General features: G+C 41.1%; 1 protein-coding gene across 1 annotated transcript in view; it reads left to right on the top strand.

Annotated features, from left to right (window-relative positions):
- The first annotated feature begins 8,386 nt into the window (after positions 1-8,386).
- The window catches only part of CENPF (centromere protein F), a 37,786-nt gene continuing 25,930 nt past the window's right edge, over positions 8,387-20,242 (top strand). Inside the window, exons 1-5 of the mRNA XM_025394983.1 lie at positions 8,387-8,467; positions 10,391-10,516; positions 11,905-12,033; positions 14,151-14,273; positions 19,550-19,685. Of these exons, the coding sequence (XP_025250768.1) occupies positions 8,387-8,467; positions 10,391-10,516; positions 11,905-12,033; positions 14,151-14,273; positions 19,550-19,685 (595 nt within the window). The remainder of the gene's footprint in view (positions 8,468-10,390; positions 10,517-11,904; positions 12,034-14,150; positions 14,274-19,549; positions 19,686-20,242) is intronic.

Below are 20,242 nucleotides of genomic sequence, written 5' to 3'. Positions count from 1 at the left end.
CCGAGGCAGGTGGATCATGAGGTCAGGAGACCTAGACCACCCTGGCTAACACGGTGAAACCCTGTCTCTACTAAACACACAAAAAAATTAGCTGGCGTGGTGGCGGGCGCCTGTAGTCCCAGCTACTCGGGAGGCTGAGGCAGGAGAATGGCGTGAATCTGGGAGGCAGAGCTTGCAGTGAGTCAAAATCGCACCATGGCACTCTAGCCTGGGCAACAGTGTGAGTCTCTGTCTCAGAAAAAAAAATAAAAATAATGAAGAAACTGACATAAAAGAGTATACACTGTAATTCCACTTACATTAAACTCTAGGAAAATATGAATTTATTAGTGACAGAAAACAGATCGATGGTTGCCTGTGTCTGGGAGTTTCTGGGGTACATAACTGGGAAGGGGTATAAAGATACCTGTAATGTCAAGAAATGTTTATATTCTTATTTTGGTGGTGTTAATAGAGGCGAATACATTTGTCAAAATTTATTGCACTGTGCACTTAAAATGAGTGTATTTTATTTTATGTAACTTATATCTTTTTAAAGTTTTTTTTTTTTTTTTTTTAAAGACAAAATATTTTCGGCCAGGCGTGGTGGCTCACGTCTGTAATCCCAGCACTTTGGGAGGCTGTGGTGGGCAGATCACGAGGTCAGGAGTTCGAGACCAGCCTGGCCAACATGGTGAAACCCCGGTCTCTACTAAAAATACAAAAAGTAGTTGGGCGTGGTGGTGTGCGCCTGAAGTCCCAGCTACTCAGGAGGCTGAGGCAGAAGAGTCACTTGAAGCCGGGAGGCGGAGGTTGCAGTGAGCCAAGATTGTGCCACTATACTCCAGCCTGGCGACAGAGCAAGACTCTGTCTCAAAAATAAATAAATAAATAAAGATACAGCTTTTCAGGCCGGGCACGGTGGCTCACACCTGTAATCCCAGCACTTTTGGGGGCTGAGGCGGGTGGATCACTTGAGATCAGGAGTTTGAGACCAGCCTGGCCAATATGGTGAAACCTCGTTTCTACTAAAAATACAAAAATTAGCTGGGCATGGTAGTGCGTGCCTGTAATCCCAGCTATTCCGGTGGCTGAGGCAGGAGAACCGCTTGAACCCAGGAGACAGAGGTTGCAGTGGGCGGAGATTGTGCTACTGTACTCCAGCCTGGGCGACAGAGCCAGACTCCGTCTCAAGAAAAAAAAAAAAAAGATTTTCAGAACAGATAAAAACAAAATAAAATTGTGTAAATATAAAATATTTATAGTTCTAATAAGCTGAAAAATAATATGAAATGAAAAGTAAACTGGTGCTTAAAATAATAGATGATATTGTCTTCATGATGCAGCTATAGGGACGGCTCTCATTTATTGAAAGTACTCGTGAGTTATTTTTGGAGAAAAATAATTGATGAAAAGTAGTATCGCAACTTATTTAATCAAATGTAAAAAGGAAATGGAATGTGAGGAGAGATATGATGATTCATTCCTTCAGGGAAGCGTGAGATTGAGAAAATATTTCTTTTGAAAGGGAAATATTTGAGCAGTTTAAGTGCTATTAGGAAGACTTAGGACGGTAGAAGCAGTTAAAGATTCTTGTTTACAAGTGCATAATTGGGGGAGTGAAGTTCCTGAGAAGCAAGTTGCCTCAAAACACAGTATGACTGTTCAGTTTTAGGAGTAGTCAGAAAGACATTTCCCATGGCTGTAACAGGAAGAAAGGAGGTAAGAATGGGTATAGATTTTCGCATATTTGCAGATTTGGGTGTCAGAAAGTTGAAGGTGTTCCTGTCAGGCATCTTATGTTTTCTGTGAACTAGAAAATAAGGTCATCTTCTGAGAGTAAGAATGGAGATGGTTGTTGTAGGAGATTAGAAAAATCCTGGAACTGGCAGAAAGGGCTGTGGAGAAGCATTGAGGCCCAGTTAGACGTCCTACATTTAAAGTATTTGCACAGTGCTGGGATTTTTTTCCACTCCACTCTGCAGCAATAGTGTACCATGGGATGATATGGACATTTGCACACACACAAGTTTGGGAGATAGAAAGAACAAGAGGCAAGGGAGTTGAGGACACTGGCAAAAGAGTGATTTCAGTGATGGATCCTGCAGTCTCATCTGTAGAAAAGATGGGAAGACTCAAAGACACTGATCCACAGGCAGAAGATGGAGGTAGTGGATGAACAGTCCAGAGAGAGTAGACTGGCTCACTGAGGGAAGGGACTTAAAAAGAGAAGAGCAGAGAGGCAAAAATGGACTGCCAGAGGACATCTGTGTTTGGTTGGATGGGATTCTCCCCCTACAAAACGAACAAGCAAACCGGGGGAAAAATAAAGGGAGGGAAGGGAAGCATAAAATTAAAGTCAGAGAAATATCACAGGAATTACTAGAATGGTATCCATACTGTATTTCCCTTGTTCAAGAAGTGAATGTATTTCTTTATTGTTCATTGTAGAAAAATGAAGCACAAGGCTTGACTATACAGTGGCCACTCAATAGATATCTGCTGAAGAATGAATGAATGAATAGTAAATGCAAATTTCTCATTCAAACCTTAAAAAAAATCCTCTATTATCTTTCTAGCTCTTTATTTTTCCTTAAGCAGCCTATACACAATTGAATAATTACTCTGGGAAGCAATGGAGTTGTAATTTGTGTTGCAGCCAGACAGAATTTGGTTCAAATTCTAAAACTACCAGACACTAGACTGATCATGGCAATGTCTGACAAAAGTTTTCCTCCCCTACCTGCTCTCTCCCCTCCCTTTGGGGATTTGAAGGTAGAAGGCAGTAAGAACAAGGCCTTTCCCCAAATGGCAGTTTTATCTCCCAAGATGATCTGGATTTTAAATTACTATGTGCAAAGTTACTAGGGATGCAAAAATGAATTAAAACAGATTTTACTGTAAAGGAATTTTTGAGTCTGATGGGGGAGTCAGACATAGACATAAATACAAGACAAGACATGGTGAAAATCTTAAACGTTAAGTTTGCAAGTTCTCGGAAAGGTCTAGGAAATAATTATCTCTAAGGAGTGGGTGGGATTAGGGAGGTTTTATAAAAAAAAGTGACACTTGAATTGGGTACTGCAGGAACAGTCTAATGAAAGGTAAAGACAGGGTGCTGGAAAGTTTGGTACCTGTTGAGGAAGACAACAGCATTAGAGATCTATTACTTTAACAATCAATTGTTTTGCTTCTGCCTTTAGAAGCTTATTTATAGTTAACAGGGAAATAAAACGAGTATATAAAATACATAGAAAACTAGTGGGCTTCACGAAAAGCAGTACACCCTGTTTTGAAGATCCTTCTGAATTTTAAATTCTGATGCAGTGTCCTCCCCCCACACCTCAATCCTGGAAAATAGGTGTTCAGAATCACCTCTTAGAAATACGATCCATAAAGTACAGCATTTAAGAGCGACATCCTGCATTGCCTAGACGCAATTTCAAATTACTGTACTTAGCTTCTATGAGCCTGTTAACTTTTTAATAAAATGAGGATAATACTTTCCTCAAAGAATTGTTAAGAACGACACTGGATAAACAACGCATGACAAACACAGCACCTAGTATCTATGTCCTAAATTTACATTTAATAAATAAGTAGATTGGTACGTGCAGTTTAAAAGAGGTTTCACCAGGCAGCACAGTTCCCCTGGCTGTAGGCGATAGACCACGCCTTCCTAATCAGCTGGCGCATTCCCTGACTTTTGCGGAAATAGCGGTCCAAAACCGCTTCTAGCATCAGCAAAAGCACGTGGTCTCTCCCTCCCCGCAACAACAAAAGAGAACAGTACCTCCAGCGCAGGCACTTCCAGTAGAGGGCTTGTTTTTAAAATCCATCCGAAAGGGCCAATCAGAGGCGGTAGTCTGAGTGCGCAGGCGCCGATTGGTTCACAGCTACTTACAGTGACCAATAGGCTTGCAGGTAAGTTTGGTTGAGACCAGAAGCGGGCGAATCGGGAACCGGTGGCGGCTGCGGGCAGTTTGAATTAGGCTCTGGGCTCCAGCCTGCGGAAGCCGCACCAGGACTGGACTCTCCGAGAGGTTGTTTTCCCTTCCCGGATAGCAAGGTGAGCGTCCTGACTGGGTCCGGATCCTGGTCCTGGCGGCGGGCGGGGGCGGCGGGCGGCGGGCGGCGTGGGGGTGCCGGTGCCTTTTTGCTGGCGGATACTGGGCGGGGAGGCCTCTGGGATCACTTTCCCGGCCCTCTAGGTGCCGGGGACCGCCCCCTCCCACCCGACGGAACTGGAGAATCCGCCCCGGGATGTGGTTCGTAGGGGTGTCGGCGCTCCTCTGCTCGGGTTCAAGCTGGTCTCGGATTAGTGTCCCAGACCCTACTCGGTCACGAACTCGCACTTTAGGGGATCATTTTCTTCCTCCGTAAAAAAATTGGAGATGACTAGGTATTTCCAAGCTGCCTTCCCAGTCCCGTTACCAACCTTATTGAAATTCGGGCCCCGGTCCTTTGTTTTATTGAGTAGATGATGTAAGCTTGGGTTTTGATCTGGGCGGCGACGTGGGGTGCCTATGGTTAGTTACGGTAGCATTACTCTTTCCCCTCTCGTCCTCCTCCCGTCCACATTTTTTTTTTTTTTTTTTTTTAAATAGAGGTAGGTCTCCCTATGTTGCCTAGGCCGGTCTGGAATCCCTGGGCTCAAGGGATCCTCCTGCCTCGGCCTCTCTAAGTGCCAGGATTACAAGCTTGTTAGCCACTACGCCCGGCCTTCCCGTTCACATTTATTTGGACGCGCCTATGTGCCCGGCTCTGCCGTGTAGTGAGGACCCAGAAATAGAAGGCATGGGTCGTGTCCTTGAGGAGCCTGTTCTAGAAGCGAAGGCAGGGTTATCATTCTCAGACCCAGTCTTGGTACACTGCACGCGGGCTCTGGCTTTTTGGAGGAGGTGGGGAATTCTGACGACGGGAAAGCTGTGGTGGAGGTGGGGCAGGAAGAAGTCACACAAGAGCTTCCTTGGGGACTTTAAGGGACTGTGTAGTTCGGGCATGAAGATTGCCCTCCACGTATTTAAGGTACAAAGATACAGCATTTTCTGGAAAGGACAATAGTCCTGCAAATCATCCATGCAGGAACCTTCAACTAGGACTTTTCTTCACTCCCCACCTCAATTCCCTGTTCCTCAAAAGTAAACTTGTGAGGTTTATTTTTTTGTTATTCTTTTGCCCCAGTGGCCCAATACAGGTGGTTGATAGCTGATGCCTTAATGGACCCAAATCTGCTCTAATCACAGTTAGCTTGGTCTACATCTGTATTGCTCTATATCTTAGACTTTGGAATGGAAAAGCATTCAGCTTGCCAATCTTCTTTATGTTTATTCCCCTCACTTTCTAATCATCTTTCTAAATTGCTCCTTTTTATATTCTGTTGGCTATAGAATCTTGATGTAATGACTTCAGTGGCTGGCTGAATTGTTTAGGGCAATTACAGTTGTGTGTCTCTGGGGTACAGTTCTCTGACTCCTGACAAACTAGATTGGAATGGAGGACGTTGAGACAGGGTCAGTTGTCCTTTGTTGGTTGAGAGGCTTGTGACTCCTTTCAGTAGTTTTGGGATAAATGGGAGTGGAGTATAAGATGCTATGTCCCAAGAACTGAGAACTAGAAAAAAAAAAAAAATTAAACTGGTNTTTTTTTTTGAGATGGAGTCTGTCTCTGTCACCTAGGCTGGAGTGCAGTGGTGTGATCTCAGCTTACTGCAATCTCTGCCTCCCGGGTTCAAGTTATTCTCCTGCCTCAGCCTCCTGAGTAGGAGTAGCTGGGACTACAGGCATCTGCCACCACGCCTGGCTAATTTTTGTATTTTTAGTAGAGACAGGGTTTCACCATGTTGGCCAGGCTGGTTTTGAACTCCTGACCTCAGGTGATCCACCTGCCTCAGCTTCTCAAAGTGCTGGGATTACAGATGTGAGCCACCATGTCCGTCCTCCACTGTCTATCTTTAATGGGTATATTTAGACCAGTTACACTTAATGTAATTATTGATATATTATGACCTAAGTCTGCTATTTTATTTTTTGTTTTCCATTTCTTTCTGCTTTTTCATTTGTTTTCTTTTTTTTTCCTGCCTTTGTGGGTTGCTTGAACATTTTTTAAAAATCCATTTTGATTTGTTTATATATCTTTTTAGAGCTTCTATAGTGATCGTTCTAGATACTACATTATTTATACACATTTTATCACAGTGTATTGGTGACTTCATTTCACTAGTTCTAGTGAATTTTACAGACTGTTTTCTCCCTTTTTGTCCTTTTACCCTCCCTCATTTATAGTATAATTGTTTTAAATGTTTTCTGTACATACATTTAGAACTACATTTTGCTTCAACTCCTAAACATATTTTAAAAAGCTGAAGAAGAGAAGGAAAGTCTATTATATTTGTGTGTGTATGTATATATATGTGTGTGTGTGTGTATATGTGTGTGTGTGTATATATATAAAATCATTGCTCACCTTGTTCTTCCTTCCCTCCTAGATTTCCTTCCAGTTTCCTTTATTTCCTTTCTGTTTAGAGAACCTCCTTTAGCCATGCTTTTAGGATAAGTCTGTTGGCCACAAATCCTTAGTTTTCCTTTTTTTGAGAATGTCTTGATTTTCTTTTCATTCCTGAAGGATATTCTGTTGGGTATAGGATTCTGTGTTGACAGTCCTTTTTTCCCAGTGCCATAGTGTTTTTCTTCAGGTCCTGAGCTCCTTAGTCAGTCTCCTTCTTCTCACTACCTTGCAAACTTTTGTTTATTTTACTGTAATGCCCAGGGTTTTTATTTGTTCTAGTTAGGAGGAATAGCAAAAAGTGTGATTATTCCATTTGTAAAAGTCAGGTTTATTTTTTATATTCTCCTAGTGCAGTGCCTTATACAGAGAAATTCTGGAAAAATATTGATTAGATATATAAAGGAACAATGGCTCTTCAGTGGAACTATGACCTCCTTTGATCCATACATTTAATATCTTCATGCAGTCTCAGTATGTAATAGTAATTTGGTCTTTCAAGTTAGAAGGGCTTGGATTTGAACCTGGCTCTGCCACATCTCAGTTTTATTGCTTTTTGAGTTATTTAATGAACTTCTGAGCCCCAGTTGTCTAATCAATAAAGTTGTGTTAATAATGCCTGTGTCATAGGGTTGTTGTGAAGATTGCGATAATTTTTGTAAAGGTTTTAGCATAGTACCTGGCACATGGTGTACTTATAATAATATTAGCTGTTATTATCATGGCTTATTTTCAAGTTCCTAGTTAATTAAGCTAATTTTCAGTTGCGTTTCAGCCAAGCTAGGCCTTCCTGTGTGTAAGAATTACATTTCTCCTTTTACATTTTACTTTGGTTTTGGAGTGACAAGTTCTCCAAATCCGTGTTCTGTCTGACAGATATAATGAAGTTTCTTCTCATCAAATCATGAATTAATATTTTTGACTGGGATAGTGCTGAGAATACAGCTCTGGCTTTCTATTAGAGTCTTCCCTCCAGGTTCTTGTTTTTTTTTTTTTTGAGATAGAGTCTCACTCTGTCATCCAGGCTGGAGTCCAGTGGTGCGATCTTGGCTTACTGCAACCTCCGTTTCCTGGGCTCCTTCCACCTCAGCCTCCCTAGTAGCTGGGGCTATAGGTGCCTGCCACCACACCTGGCTAATTTTTGTATTTTTAGTAGAGACAGGCTTCACCATGTGGCCCAAGTTGGTATTGAATTCCTGGGCTCGAGCAATTTGCCCACCTCAGCCTCCCAAAGTGCTAGGATTATAGGTGTGAGCCATCGCACCCAACCCCTCCACCTCCAAATTCTTTTTTTTTTTTTTGAGATGGAGTTTTGCTCTTGTTGCCCAGGTTGGAGTGCAATGGCACGATCTCGGCTCACTGCAACCTTGGCCTCCTGGGTTCAAGCGATTCTCCTGTCTCAGCCTTGTGGGTAGCTGGGATTACAGGTGCATGCCACCATGCCTGGCTATTTTTTTGTATTTTTAATGGAGATGGGGTTTCACCATGTTGGCCAGGCTGCTCTCGAACTCCTGACCTCAGGTGATCCGCCCGACTTGGCCTCCCAAAGTTCTGGGATAACAGGCGTGAGCCACTGCGCCCAGCCCCTCCAGGTTCTTAATACTTGTTTGTTCTGTGCTTTTTGGGTTCCTTTTTTCCATTGAGCTAGAAATCCACTTAACTGAAAATGCAGTTTGCTCTTTTCTGTCTTGTCCCTGAGGATAATATGACCTTGTCATATGTGTAACTGAAATAAAATAAAATTATGCTATGTTTATGCTGTTTCCAGATCTAACATTAGACTTAACTATTAAATAAAATGGAATTACTGTAACAAAAGTCAATACCGTGTTCTTAAGTGAACATATGCTGTTTGTAGTGTGCCTTTTCCAAGTATTTACAAATTGTGAGATACAAGGCTTGAATGCATGTATTGAAACAGAGTGTTGAGCTGGCAGCAGACCTGGAGTTCAGCACCCACAGTTTACAGATAAAAAGGTCCGGAGTAAGTGCCCAGGGTCGTGTGCTACGTATTTTCAAGGACTTGAGCTCTGGGCACTATTTTAGAGTATTATGGAGCATTCATGACACCTAGTGGTCAGATACTCTTATATGAATTAGGTATCATTGATATTAGAATGTTGTTTAAAAAATTTTAAATAAAATACAAGTACCTTCTAAAGACTCTTTTAACCTGCTAAGTTTAGTAGAAAAGGATTCTTGATTCCAGGACCCTTTAGTGGAATGTATTGCAGTTTGAAGGAGTGACAGTAGAGGGCGCCACGGGTTCATTCATTTACTCTGGGGTGCAAAGGTGTTTTTCTTTTTTCTTTTTTTTCCTGAGATTTGTCAACCATCAAAATTTTGAACTGTCATTTGAGCAGTGACTTTTTTGTTTGTTTGTTTTGAGACCGAATCTCGCTCTAATTGCCCAGGCTGGAGTGCAGTGGCACAATCTTGGCTCACCACAACCGCTGCCTCCTGGGGTTCAAGCAATTCTCCTTCCTCAGCCTCCCGAGTAACTGGGATTACAGGCATGCACCACCATGCCCAGCTAATTTTTGTATTTTTAGTAGAGACGGGGTTTCACCTTGTTGCCTAGGCTGGTCTCGAACTCCTGACCTCAAGTGATCTGTCCACGTCGGCCTCGCACAGTGCTGGGGTTACAAGCATGAACTACCACGCCCGGCCTGAGCAGTGACTTTTGTCTGAGTTGTTTGCTGTTGTATCCCCAATGCCCAGAACAGTACGTGGCATGTATAGTGGGCTCTCAATCAATATTTGTAAATTCATATTTATTTTTGTTATAAATAATCTCCGTAATGCTTTTCTTTGGGCCTTTGAAAATTTAAGGGCAATAAAGATAATGACAAGAGTGTCATTGAACATCTGGCTCAAAATTTTAACCTTTTGAGTTTCGTATTTTTAAAGTTCTGATATTTGCAAAGTCATTTAGTCAGGAATAACCAGCTTGGCCCCTTTCTTCTTTGGTTAGTTAATAGTTGGTGATTGACTGGTCACCAGGATTTTTGAGTGAATTCTTTGTAGCGATTGAGTATTACAGTGTTTTCTTTTCCTCTGAATTCTTAGCTACATTTCTAATATTTCTCATAATTTTAAATCAGACTTCGGAGAATCTACATTACTAGAGAGATCTGCCAACTTGGAGCACGTTTCTTTTGTAGTGGAGAATTCTACCCCACCAAGATGAAGTTGTCTTTTTATTCCCTGGTCTTTATAGAGTTGTTTTGTAGGGCAGTTTAAGGATTCGAGCCCACGGGGAATGTAGAGAAGAATGGCTTTCAACACTTGAAGAGTTAAAACCATTTTGTTCCAATCTAATTTTAGAAGAGCATCCTAAATTTTCATGTAATTCATGTCTTAAAAATTATTTTAGGGATATCCGGCTTTGTGAAAAGGCAGTGGAATGTTCTTTGTGTTGCTTATGGCAACATGATTAAAAACCTCTGGTTTTTAATGATACTCCGGTTTTTAGCGATACTCTCTGGAGTCCTGTGAACCTCCTGAAATTTAAAGTGGCATAGTGGGCACATTGTGGAAAGAAATGTTTTAATATTTAAAATTTACCACAAAATCCATTATGCTTGAAAGAGACTATCATATGAGGGTAATGGGCACCCTCTGATGATTTTACAGCTTTTAAATTACATGGGCTAACACCATTGCATTTTAACCTCTCATTTCCCTGCAACAAAATGTTAGATGAATCGTTAGACATACTGATCTTTTTTTTCATGGCACAAATTAGGAAGTATTTAAGTGGGATAATGCTTTACATCCTTGCTAATAGTTCCTAAACATAAATTGTTTGCTAAAATAATTATAGCAGTTTTTCTAAAACATAAAATATTTGTTTGTTTACCTGAGTAATATTTATTTTGTCTTGAACATTTTTATTCGTTATTAGTGTACTGCATTGGAACAAAAACTGAAAAAATTGACGGAAGATTTGAGTTGTCAGCGACTAAATGCAGAAAGTGCCAGGTGTTCTCTGGAACAGAAAATTAAGGAAAAAGAAAAGGAGTTTCAAGAGGTAAGGTCAATGGATTCATGAGGTGTTTGTCTGAAAGGCTTTTTATGGACTTTTCATAGTTTGATCACTTGGAAGGGGGAGTTGTTATCACGATTTGGGAAATTCTATTAGAGGGGAAATGCTTTGTGAGCTAAAGGTCACCTTATTTTCCTTCACATCTTCATTTTTGTACTTTTTTTTTTTAATCTTTCAGTTTTTGATTAGAGAAGGGAATTAGTATTCAGAATTCATCCTGTTTTCTGATTTGTTTGAGATTTGATATTCAGTAGGAAAGGATCACATTTCTTCTTTTGGACATTTTCTCTGCTGTGAAGGAAATTGTATTACATTTTCCAGTAGGTTGAAGGAAATTGTATTACATTTTCCAGTAGGTTAAAAAAATTTTTTTTTCTTTCACTCTGTTTCCTTTGTAACTCCAGTTTTTTTTTTTTTTGAGATAGAGTCTCGCTCTGTTACCCAGGCTGGAGTGCAGCGGCACAATCTTGGCTCCCTGCAACCTCCGCCTCCCGGGTTCCAGCAATTTTCCTGCCTTAGCCTCCTGAGGAGCTGGGATTACAGGCACATACCACCACACCTGGCTGATTTTTGTATTTTTAGTAGAGACGGGGTTTCACCATGTTGGCCAGGCTGATCTCAAACTACTGACCTCAGGTGATCCACCCACCTCGGCCTCCCAAAGTGTTGGGATTACAGGCGTGAGCCACCGCGCCTGGGCAACTCTAGTTGTTTTTAAACCTGTGGATTGGCAAATAAATTAGGAGGGTATTTGATGAGGTGGGGAAAGTGGTTGGCAGGAGTGAGGGTGGAAGGTGCCCTTCCATAAGTATCTGCCAGTTTGGTTCTTTCAGGTGAGTTAGCCTGAAAGTGCCATATGGATTAAGAGTCTATAGATTTTAAATAAGAGCGCCTGGAAATGTTAGCTAGTATCCTTCTGTGGTTACTAAAGTTAATAGGTAGCATATACTTCCTGTCCTTCTAAATTTGAGCCCATTAAAAGTGGTATACAGTTTTTCGTGTTTTAAACGCCGTTTTTGAGTATGTTTGGTTTCTTAGTTGAGCTTTGACTGTTGTAGCTCAGTTCTCTCTTGCCCCTGATCCTTCAAAGTAGAGGTAATTAATTTAAGACTGAAGATGAGGTGGAAACAGGCTAGTTTCCATGTGGTCAACTTATAGAGTCCTTCCCCTTTCCCTCAGAGACCTGGATTGGATGCTTGGGCCCAGCATGGAGCACTGAAGCTGATAATATTCCTTGTTAAGCGGACAGTTGGCTCAGCTCCCTGCTGTCTTCTGTGCTCTCTGCGCAGTTGCCCATTGGGATGCTCATGCCTCACCCTGGAGTCTCCCTAGCGAACCATCATCGGGTTGATGCACCTGCCCTTTTTTTTCAGGAGCTCTCCCGTCAACAGCGTTCTTTCCAAACACTGGACCAAGAGTGCATCCAGGTGAAGGCCAGACTCACCCAGGAGTTACAGCAAGCCAAGAATATGCACAACGTCCTGCAGGCTGAACTGGATAAAGTAGGAACTGTGTGTCCCTCTCTCTCCTCAGTCTTCCCCTCTTGTTCCTTGTACCTGTTACTTCTCTACCATAACTGACATACGATACTTTCAAAGAAAAAGCGCTCCACCTTCACTTTCTTTTTTTTTGAGACGGAGTCTCGCTCTGTCACCCAGAGTGGCGTGATCTCGGCTCATTGCAAGCTCCACCTCCCGGATTCACGCCATTCTCCTGCCTCAGTCTCCCGAGCAGCTGGGACTACAGGCGTCCGCCACCAAGCCCGGCTAATTTTTTGTATTTTTAGTAGAGACGGGGTTTCCCCATGTTGGCCAGGATGGTCTCGATCTCCTGACCTCATGATCCGCCCGCCTTGGCCTCTCAAAGTGCTGAGATTATAGGTGCGAGCCACCGTGCCCGGCTCCACCTTCACTCTCCCTATCAAAGTGGAGAATGTGCAGAACCATTCTGGCTCTAGGTTTCCTCATCTAGAGAAACAGTGGGGGTGAGTTAGGATTTCAGATCCAGAAGTCTGTGGAGGTCTCTGATATTCTGTTGGTTCTTGGATCTGTGACCAGGTGGGAGCTATGCCAACTAATTTATGCCCCCAAGTAGTTAAAGCACTGAAAATTATAATCACTTTACTTGTTTAAGACTCACTCCCAAAATGGTCTCATCCAGTTTTGTGACTTTACATACTGTCTCTGTGATGATGACTCTGCCCAGCCTGGATGTCTATTCTGGACTTCAGATGTGTGAGTGTGTGCTTGACAGTGCACTCACATGTCTAAAGGCACTTCACAGCAACATGCTAAGAATTGAACTCTAGGTATTTCTTTTCCAAAACTGCTCCTCCCTTAGTCTTCCTCACCCTGCTAACTTGCACTTCCATTCTCCACATTGCTGGGACCAAATGTCCCAGTCATGGGACAAAACCTCCATGTCACCTTCTATTCTTCTTTTTCTCTTACACCTGAAACTGCTGACTCTACTGATGGATACTTACATTATCAACATTTTCTTGTTCCCTGTGGCACTGTTAGTAATATCACGGGGCAGGTATCTTTGTGTATGTGTGCTGATGTTTCCGTAGGCCAGATTTCTGCATGCGAAATCGATAGCCTAAAGAACATATGCATCCCCATATTTGTGTGTGGTTGTTTTGTCGTTTGTGTTTTTGAGATAGAATCTCCCTCTGTCACCCAGGCTGGAGTGCAGTGGCGCGATCTCAGCTCACTGCAACCTCATCCTCCCGGGTTTGAGTGATTCTCCTGCCTCAGCCTCCCGAGTGGCTGGGATTACAGGTGCCTGCCACCATGCCTGGCTGATTTTTGTATTTTTAGTAGAGACGAGGTTTCAGCAGGTTGGCCAGGCTGGTCTCAAACTTCTAACCTCAGGTGATCTGCCCGCCTCAACCTCCCAAAGTGCTGGGGTTACAGGCGTGAGCCGCCCTGCCTGGCCAGCATCCTAACATTTGATAGTTACTGCCAAATTGCCCACCATAAAAGCTGTAGCAGTTACTCTCCTACCAGGTACAAAAGAGGGCCTGTTTCCTCTCATCCTTGCTGATTGGAAATAGTCTTGGTTTTTAAAATTTTTGCCAATTGAGGAGTGAAAAATATTGCCATATCATTTTTTAAATTCACACTTCCTTGATTACCATCGAAGCTATCTCTTTCAGTAGCCATTTGTATTTTTTGTATAGTTTTCTGTTTCTACCCATTGCCCTTTTGTTCAATCATAGGGGCGCTTTGTATGTTGTATTACAGATATAATATCTTTTATTCTGTTATATATATTGAAAGTGTGTTCTCTTAGCCTGTTTCTTATCTCAACTTTTTTTCCTTTTGGTTATTTATTACCACCTAGCTGTTTTATTTTTTGTGGTTAAATCTTTTTCCTTTGTGGTCTCCTTGCCACACCCAGCCTCTTTCATCTCTTCTATGCTGCCACTGAGTGACGTTGCAGGTTCACACTATGGTATTTTAAGATATATGTAGCTGTGACGTATATTGTATCTCAACCAAAATAGATAGCATCCATTTTTATATTCCATGACCGTTTTATTGTTTAAGAATACATGATTAATGAAAAAGTAAAGAACATAAAAATGAAACTTGTCCTCTTTTTCTTTTTGTAGGTCACAGCAGTAAAGCAACAGCTAGAAAAAAATTTGGAAGAGTTTAAGCAGAAGTTGTGCAGAGCTGAACAGGCATCCCAGGCGAGTCAGATCAAGGAGGATGAGCTGAGGAGAAGCGTGGAGGTAGGGGAGGAAGATGCTGAGTTTTCTCCACTTATTTATAGGACCAAGTACAAGGGGAAAAGAAAATTTCTATTCCATTTGTCAGTAGCTTATTGTGACTATGTGCCTTTTTCTTTTCTATTTGCCAGAAGTAAGTATTACAGAATGTTCTGTATATAACCCATGACAGACTATGATTGCTTATTTTTCTACTCTCTATTCTGTATATAATTACTAATATGAATCTAGCAGTTACAGCATATCTAGTAATATGCATCTACAACATGACTTGTGTTAAGAATATGTACTCCTTCCTTAAAGATTGTTTTAGACCCCCTGGGAGGTGGAAAGATGGAAGAAAGGAAGGAAAGGATTTTTTAAATGGAAAGAAACAAAATTGTGGATGGGATGTATCATCTAAATCCCTTTTCTGAGTGTTGGCATTTGTGTCTTTCAATATTAAAAACACGTGGAAAGTCATAGATTTAAATAAACAAAAGTAGTGACAGATAAAGAGTTTCTAGATTAAAAATTCTTACAAAAACATCAAGTAATTGTCAATTATATGACTCTGGCTTCAAAAGTGGATACTGACCTTAATGTTCAGCCTGTGCACGCCCTGGTTGACGGTGTCTTTGGAGACTTTGTTTCGTCCACAAAGTGGTGGATGAGGGTTCCGGAATGGCATGTATATCCTGATGGGATTTTATGCATACATACTTCAATTTGGCTTCTCTCTGAATTTATTTAGTGGCCTGGAGTTTATTTTAAAGGGCTTAATTAAGAACCATTCAGTGACAGTTAATAGACTGAAACAATTTGAAGAGAGCCGTAAATCAACATTGTAATTTTAAGAAGAGGAACAACAAAAGAATTGTAGAAATTTCTTCTCCATCAAACCCCACAGGAAAGAATGTTCTTCTGTTTATTCTTTAAATGTTCTATGATCACTTTTTAGGCTGTAAAGATTAAAAAAACTTTCTCTATAAAGAACAGTTATTTGTTCAGTTGAGGAAAGTCTAAATGTATTTATCCCCACTGCTTTGCAGAGTGTATCACGATGGTAAAATCAGAACATCTGTCGGTAGCAGACAGGCGATTGTTAAATCAGCTAACCCCAAAGGGGCAATACTGCTGGAGACAGGGGGCCACAGCTCCAGCCACCAAAGTGGAAGAAAACTTCAAATCAGATGATGGTTTCATCAGCAAACGTTTTCAAATGGAAGTGTTTGTTTCAGCAAAACAAATGTTTGCCTTTTGGCCAGTGGGGACCAACCAACAGATGCTTCTGCTAACATTTCCACAGGCAGACTGGCATCGAACTCTTCCCTCTGTGAGCTTCCTTTTCAGCCAGGAACTCTCCCGCGACTCCACTGGCTGCCTGGTGGAAACATTTTGTAAAAGCAATCATCTGGTTAAGAGAGTCCAAACACTTTTAAAACTGCTTGCTTGGCCAAGTCGCAGTAGTGGGCTGGACATTGTCTTGCAGGTGTTTCTGAAGACTCGTTCATCCCCACAAGGTCTGGTCCATGAGCTGTAGCGCTGTCCTCAGTTAACCCTAGCCTGTACCGAGGTGCATGCATCACGTTTCATTGGCATTTCATTGATGTCTGTGTCAAATGAGGGCATCGATGTGAAAGTGCCTAGCACAGGGCCTGGGGATGAAGTTAGTATTTGTCTTCATTTATGGTTATGTTTATGTCTGTGTCGTCTTTTGAGGGTGATAGCAAGATTTTAAAGAGTTTGGCTGGCTCTTGTGTTTTGCATTGGGATTGGGACCAGATTAGTGATGAACCCAGTTAGAGTGGTGGTGTAACTTAGAGGGAAAATGGTTGTGGCTTTAGAGTGAGCGAGATCTGAAATTGCATTGCTTTTCTGCCACCTACCGCGATGTGACCTTGAGACAATGGCTTACCCTTTCTCAGTCTGACTTTCCTCATCTGCACATAGGGACAAATCATTCTCCTCCCTTTTCAAGGCTGTATTCTTGGTTAACTTAAATGTTGTATGTAAAGTGCTTAGCCCAGTGCCCGGCACATAAGTACTCAGTAAGTTATTGCAGTCCACCACCTGCTCATTGCTTTGGTCTTCACCACTGCCATGAACTTTTGACATTAGCATTGTTTGCTGTCACCTACAGGCACAGAAAGTGTGATCAGGGGACAGTGCACTTGATTTTTCTCATATTAAAATTTTGCCTGTTCTATTATTGTGTCACTCTGGGTATCTTTCTGTGTCTAATTATAAGTAAGCACTAACAAATTTAGGATGCTTATAGGTTTTGGATGCTGAAATAATGTGACAGTTGTACTGAAATTTTGCTTGTCCATGTTTAGTAAACATGCTGCTCACAATGAGAAATTATCAGTACTGGAAATGTGATTTAATGGCCCAATCAAGGGTAAAGTTAACATTTAGCATCAAAGTGAATGGAGGGTTTAGATAAGCTGCTCATCCAGTATCCAGTGCCAGCCCATAGCATTGGGGTTAGGCAATAAAATACCATCGTTTGACAGTCAAGATGAGGGAACACTTGCCTAGGGACCTTTCCAAGCATAGGGATCTGTATTACACTAGGTCCTCTAAGGAGCTGGCTTTGGCAAGCAAGAGAGATGGGGAGGAAAGGGAAAAAACACATTCTTTGCATCCATCCCTTATCCAAGTATATAGGCCTCACCCAGCAGGGGACATATTAAGCTATATTCATGGATGGGATCATGAAATGCCACACAGTAGCTGAAATTTGTTTTGTCTGGCCCTAGGAAATGATGCCTCCCTTGCTGCCGCTAAAGCGAAGTTGATCTGGGTGGAATTGCTTGCTAAGCTCTAATGCTGGCTTGTGGTTATGGGGATTTTTGTTGTGTTTTTCCAGCATAGTACCCAATTTTGCAAATCATGTGAGGATGCAAGAGATGCCTAGGAAAATGTATCTTTGTATGCTTAACTCATTGTTGATAATGAGATACCCAATCAAGTCTTAAGTGGCTGTAGCCCCGTGGAAAACTCATTGCTGATGGATGGCAGCTTGCACATCCATTTTCAGATGTTCATTTTCTAAATTCTGGCCTTTTAAAATTCTTGGGTTGGTCATAGCCATAGCATTATAAGCCTGCTGGGTCCCAGGATTGGCTGAACATTTCTTCGTTAGAAACAAATATTTACGGAGCTAATGCCAGAATAGAGAAAGTCATGTTAATCTTTCCATTGAGCTTACTATTCATTTAAATGTCTCCAGTTATGGACAGACATGGATCGAGACCAACAAACACATAAACATAAAATTCCCCGTTTCCCTGGTGCCCTCTCTCTCTTCTTTTTTCCTTCCTTCCTATTGGGATGCACCCTGTTTTGCACAGTGTCTTTCCAGCTCTCTTGTCAAGCCTCCAGATGCAGGTGTCATTTGATTTGATTAATTTTTTTTTTTTTAGAGTAAGAAAATATTTTTTCATTTGCAAAATAAAAATGCTAAGTCAACCCAGGTAGTTACATTCTAGTTCCTCTTCTATGTTGACCTCATTCAGCTGATCTTAGCATTGATTACAGAAATCTGGCTACTGTTAAATTTTGGGAAGAAATACTGCTAATAATGCTACATTGCCCCTGTCGAAGTGCTTTAAGGTGTTTGTCCTTTCACATCTGTGATCTCATTTGAGGGGTGATTATTCTGAGTCTGAAGAACAAACCAGTCATTATGGGTTCCATAGTTTAATGATGCTAATTTAAATCAATAACATTGTTGCACCTTAATGATCGTGCTTTGCAAAATTTAACACTGACTAGTGTGAATGTTAACCTATCAATCTTGAGCTCGGTTGGAGCTGCCCTTTAGTTCTGATTGATATCTTAATTCGATAGAGTGTCAGTTTAGCGGCATGGAAGCAGGATCAGGACACAGTAGATGGGAGTATAATAACTACAACAGGTTCTGTCTTATTTTAATGATGAAATGAACGCATATACATGAACAGAGCAGCTGCCAGCAAGTTTTCAAGTACTTTCTACTAGCCAGATTCTCCCTCTTCTTGAATTTGGCTTTGCTACATCGGTACCCATCTGCTGGTAGTAACCAGACTGATAATTGAAGGCAGCCTTCCAACACAGTATTGCCACGGCCATCTGTTTTCTAACAGTGCAGTAGGGTTTTGGAAGATGGGTCTTAATTGTTTCTTTAAGATTCAGAATTTTTCCTCTACTTCATAAAGGGGTAATTTTGGTAGTTTTGAAATGCAGTTTAGAAAAAAGTTAGCTTTATGTGATTTTTTCCCCCCTTAAGGCTGTGAAGTGCTTGGTTCTCTCAGTTTGTAATGATGTATGCCAATTCCCTGTGGTCCAAAGGATGGCATACAGTATAGGCTGAGATACTTGTTTGTTGTGTAAGTATTATGTGGTTAATAAGCAATAGAGTTTTTCTTTGGCATGTAAACATTGCTTGCTTTTAAGATTCAGAACATGTAGGCCTCCCTAGATAGTAGAATGGAACTACACATGTACCTATACTACTTCATTGCATGTTGTTGCATGGGTATCTCTTCAATCAGGTGCCCAAAGAGCCTGTTTTCACCATGAAAGATCAGAAGCTAGAATTAATTCTTCCTCTGTGTTCCAGCCCTCTGATTTTCCACAGCACACTCAATGTCTCTTTAGTATTTAGCGCATCCTATTGTGTATTAAATGATTAGTATCACATCTTCCCCCACTGGAGGATGTCTGCCCCACGGGCAGAGACTCTGTCTTATTTATATTTGCATTTTTCATGATGCACATTCCAGCATCTTGAACATTGTCGGTTATCTTGGTAAGTATTTATTGAAGGTAATTTTTCCCACAAAATCATTCCTGTAACAGCAAACCTTAAGTTGGTTTTGCAATGAAAAGTGAACATTTGTGCTTTGATTTTTTTTTTTTTTTTTTTTGGTTTATTAACAAGTTAAATGTTTGCAAAGGTATATTTGGCCATTCAGGTGTGATAGGAACTTGGAGGTTTTGTCTTGAGGATCTTATAGATAGGATTTTCCTTTTGAGCTTACTCTTTAATGGGCATGTAAGCAATGAGAAAGTTCAATGAAACTTCCTGAAATAAATAATTATCTTCAGATTTGGGTTTGACGCTGTTGTCTTCTTTTCATAACATTATTTAAGTAGGAATGTCTGACTTCATTAGGTACTCAAATGGGGAAAATGTCATTCTTTCCCTAGTGAGATACACAAACAGTTCTGCTAGAGACCTTTATTAAGGCAGAAGTCATAACTTACTTGAGCATTCGTTTCGGTTATAACCAATTAAATGTGTGTTTTAGGAAATGAAGAAGGAAAACAACCTCCTTAAGAGTCAGTCTGAGCAAAAGGCCAGAGAAGTCTGCCACCTGGAGGCAGAACTCAAGAACGTCAAACAGTATTTAAATCAGAGCCAGAATTTTGCAGAAGAAATGAAAGGTAAGTAAACTTAGTGTTTTAGAGTTCACTTTCTAAGCTATTATTCCCGCGAGAGAGGATGGATGGCATTAACATATTAGAGAAACTCTTTGGATTTTTTTTTCCATATATTCCCTTAAAAAGATGTGTGCAGTTGATGTGGAAGAGTTTTCCCTCTTCCATTTTTTAGTTTCCAGAGTGAGAGTGGGACTTTTTAAAATTGGAACATATTGAGTCCCAAATGCCTGATGCTCAGCACTTTGAAACCAGAAGGGTAAATATTTTCCACACAAAGCTAAATTTTCAGTGTTGTCTCTCACCCCCGAGTACTATTGTCTGTGTCTCAAGTGTGCTTGTTAGTTATATCCAGACAGCTCATCTCCTGACTCATTAACATTTCCGTTACAATGGAAAAACCCTATATTAAATGATGTTTTCCAAACTCCTAATGACCATTGTTTTTTGATGACTTAGTGGACTGAATGATTTTATTTTCTTATTTTAAAGCCAAAGAATTCTGCTCTACACATCAAATGAATCCACTCTTGGTTTCATATTTGTATGTTTGTGCTGGATGT

Source organism: Theropithecus gelada, chromosome 1 (assembly GCF_003255815.1).
Source record: "Theropithecus gelada isolate Dixy chromosome 1, Tgel_1.0, whole genome shotgun sequence".
Classification (NCBI taxonomy): Eukaryota; Metazoa; Chordata; class Mammalia; order Primates; family Cercopithecidae; genus Theropithecus; species Theropithecus gelada.
The sequence above is the reverse complement of the archived record's forward strand: the minus strand, read 5'-3'. Positions and strand labels throughout refer to the sequence as shown.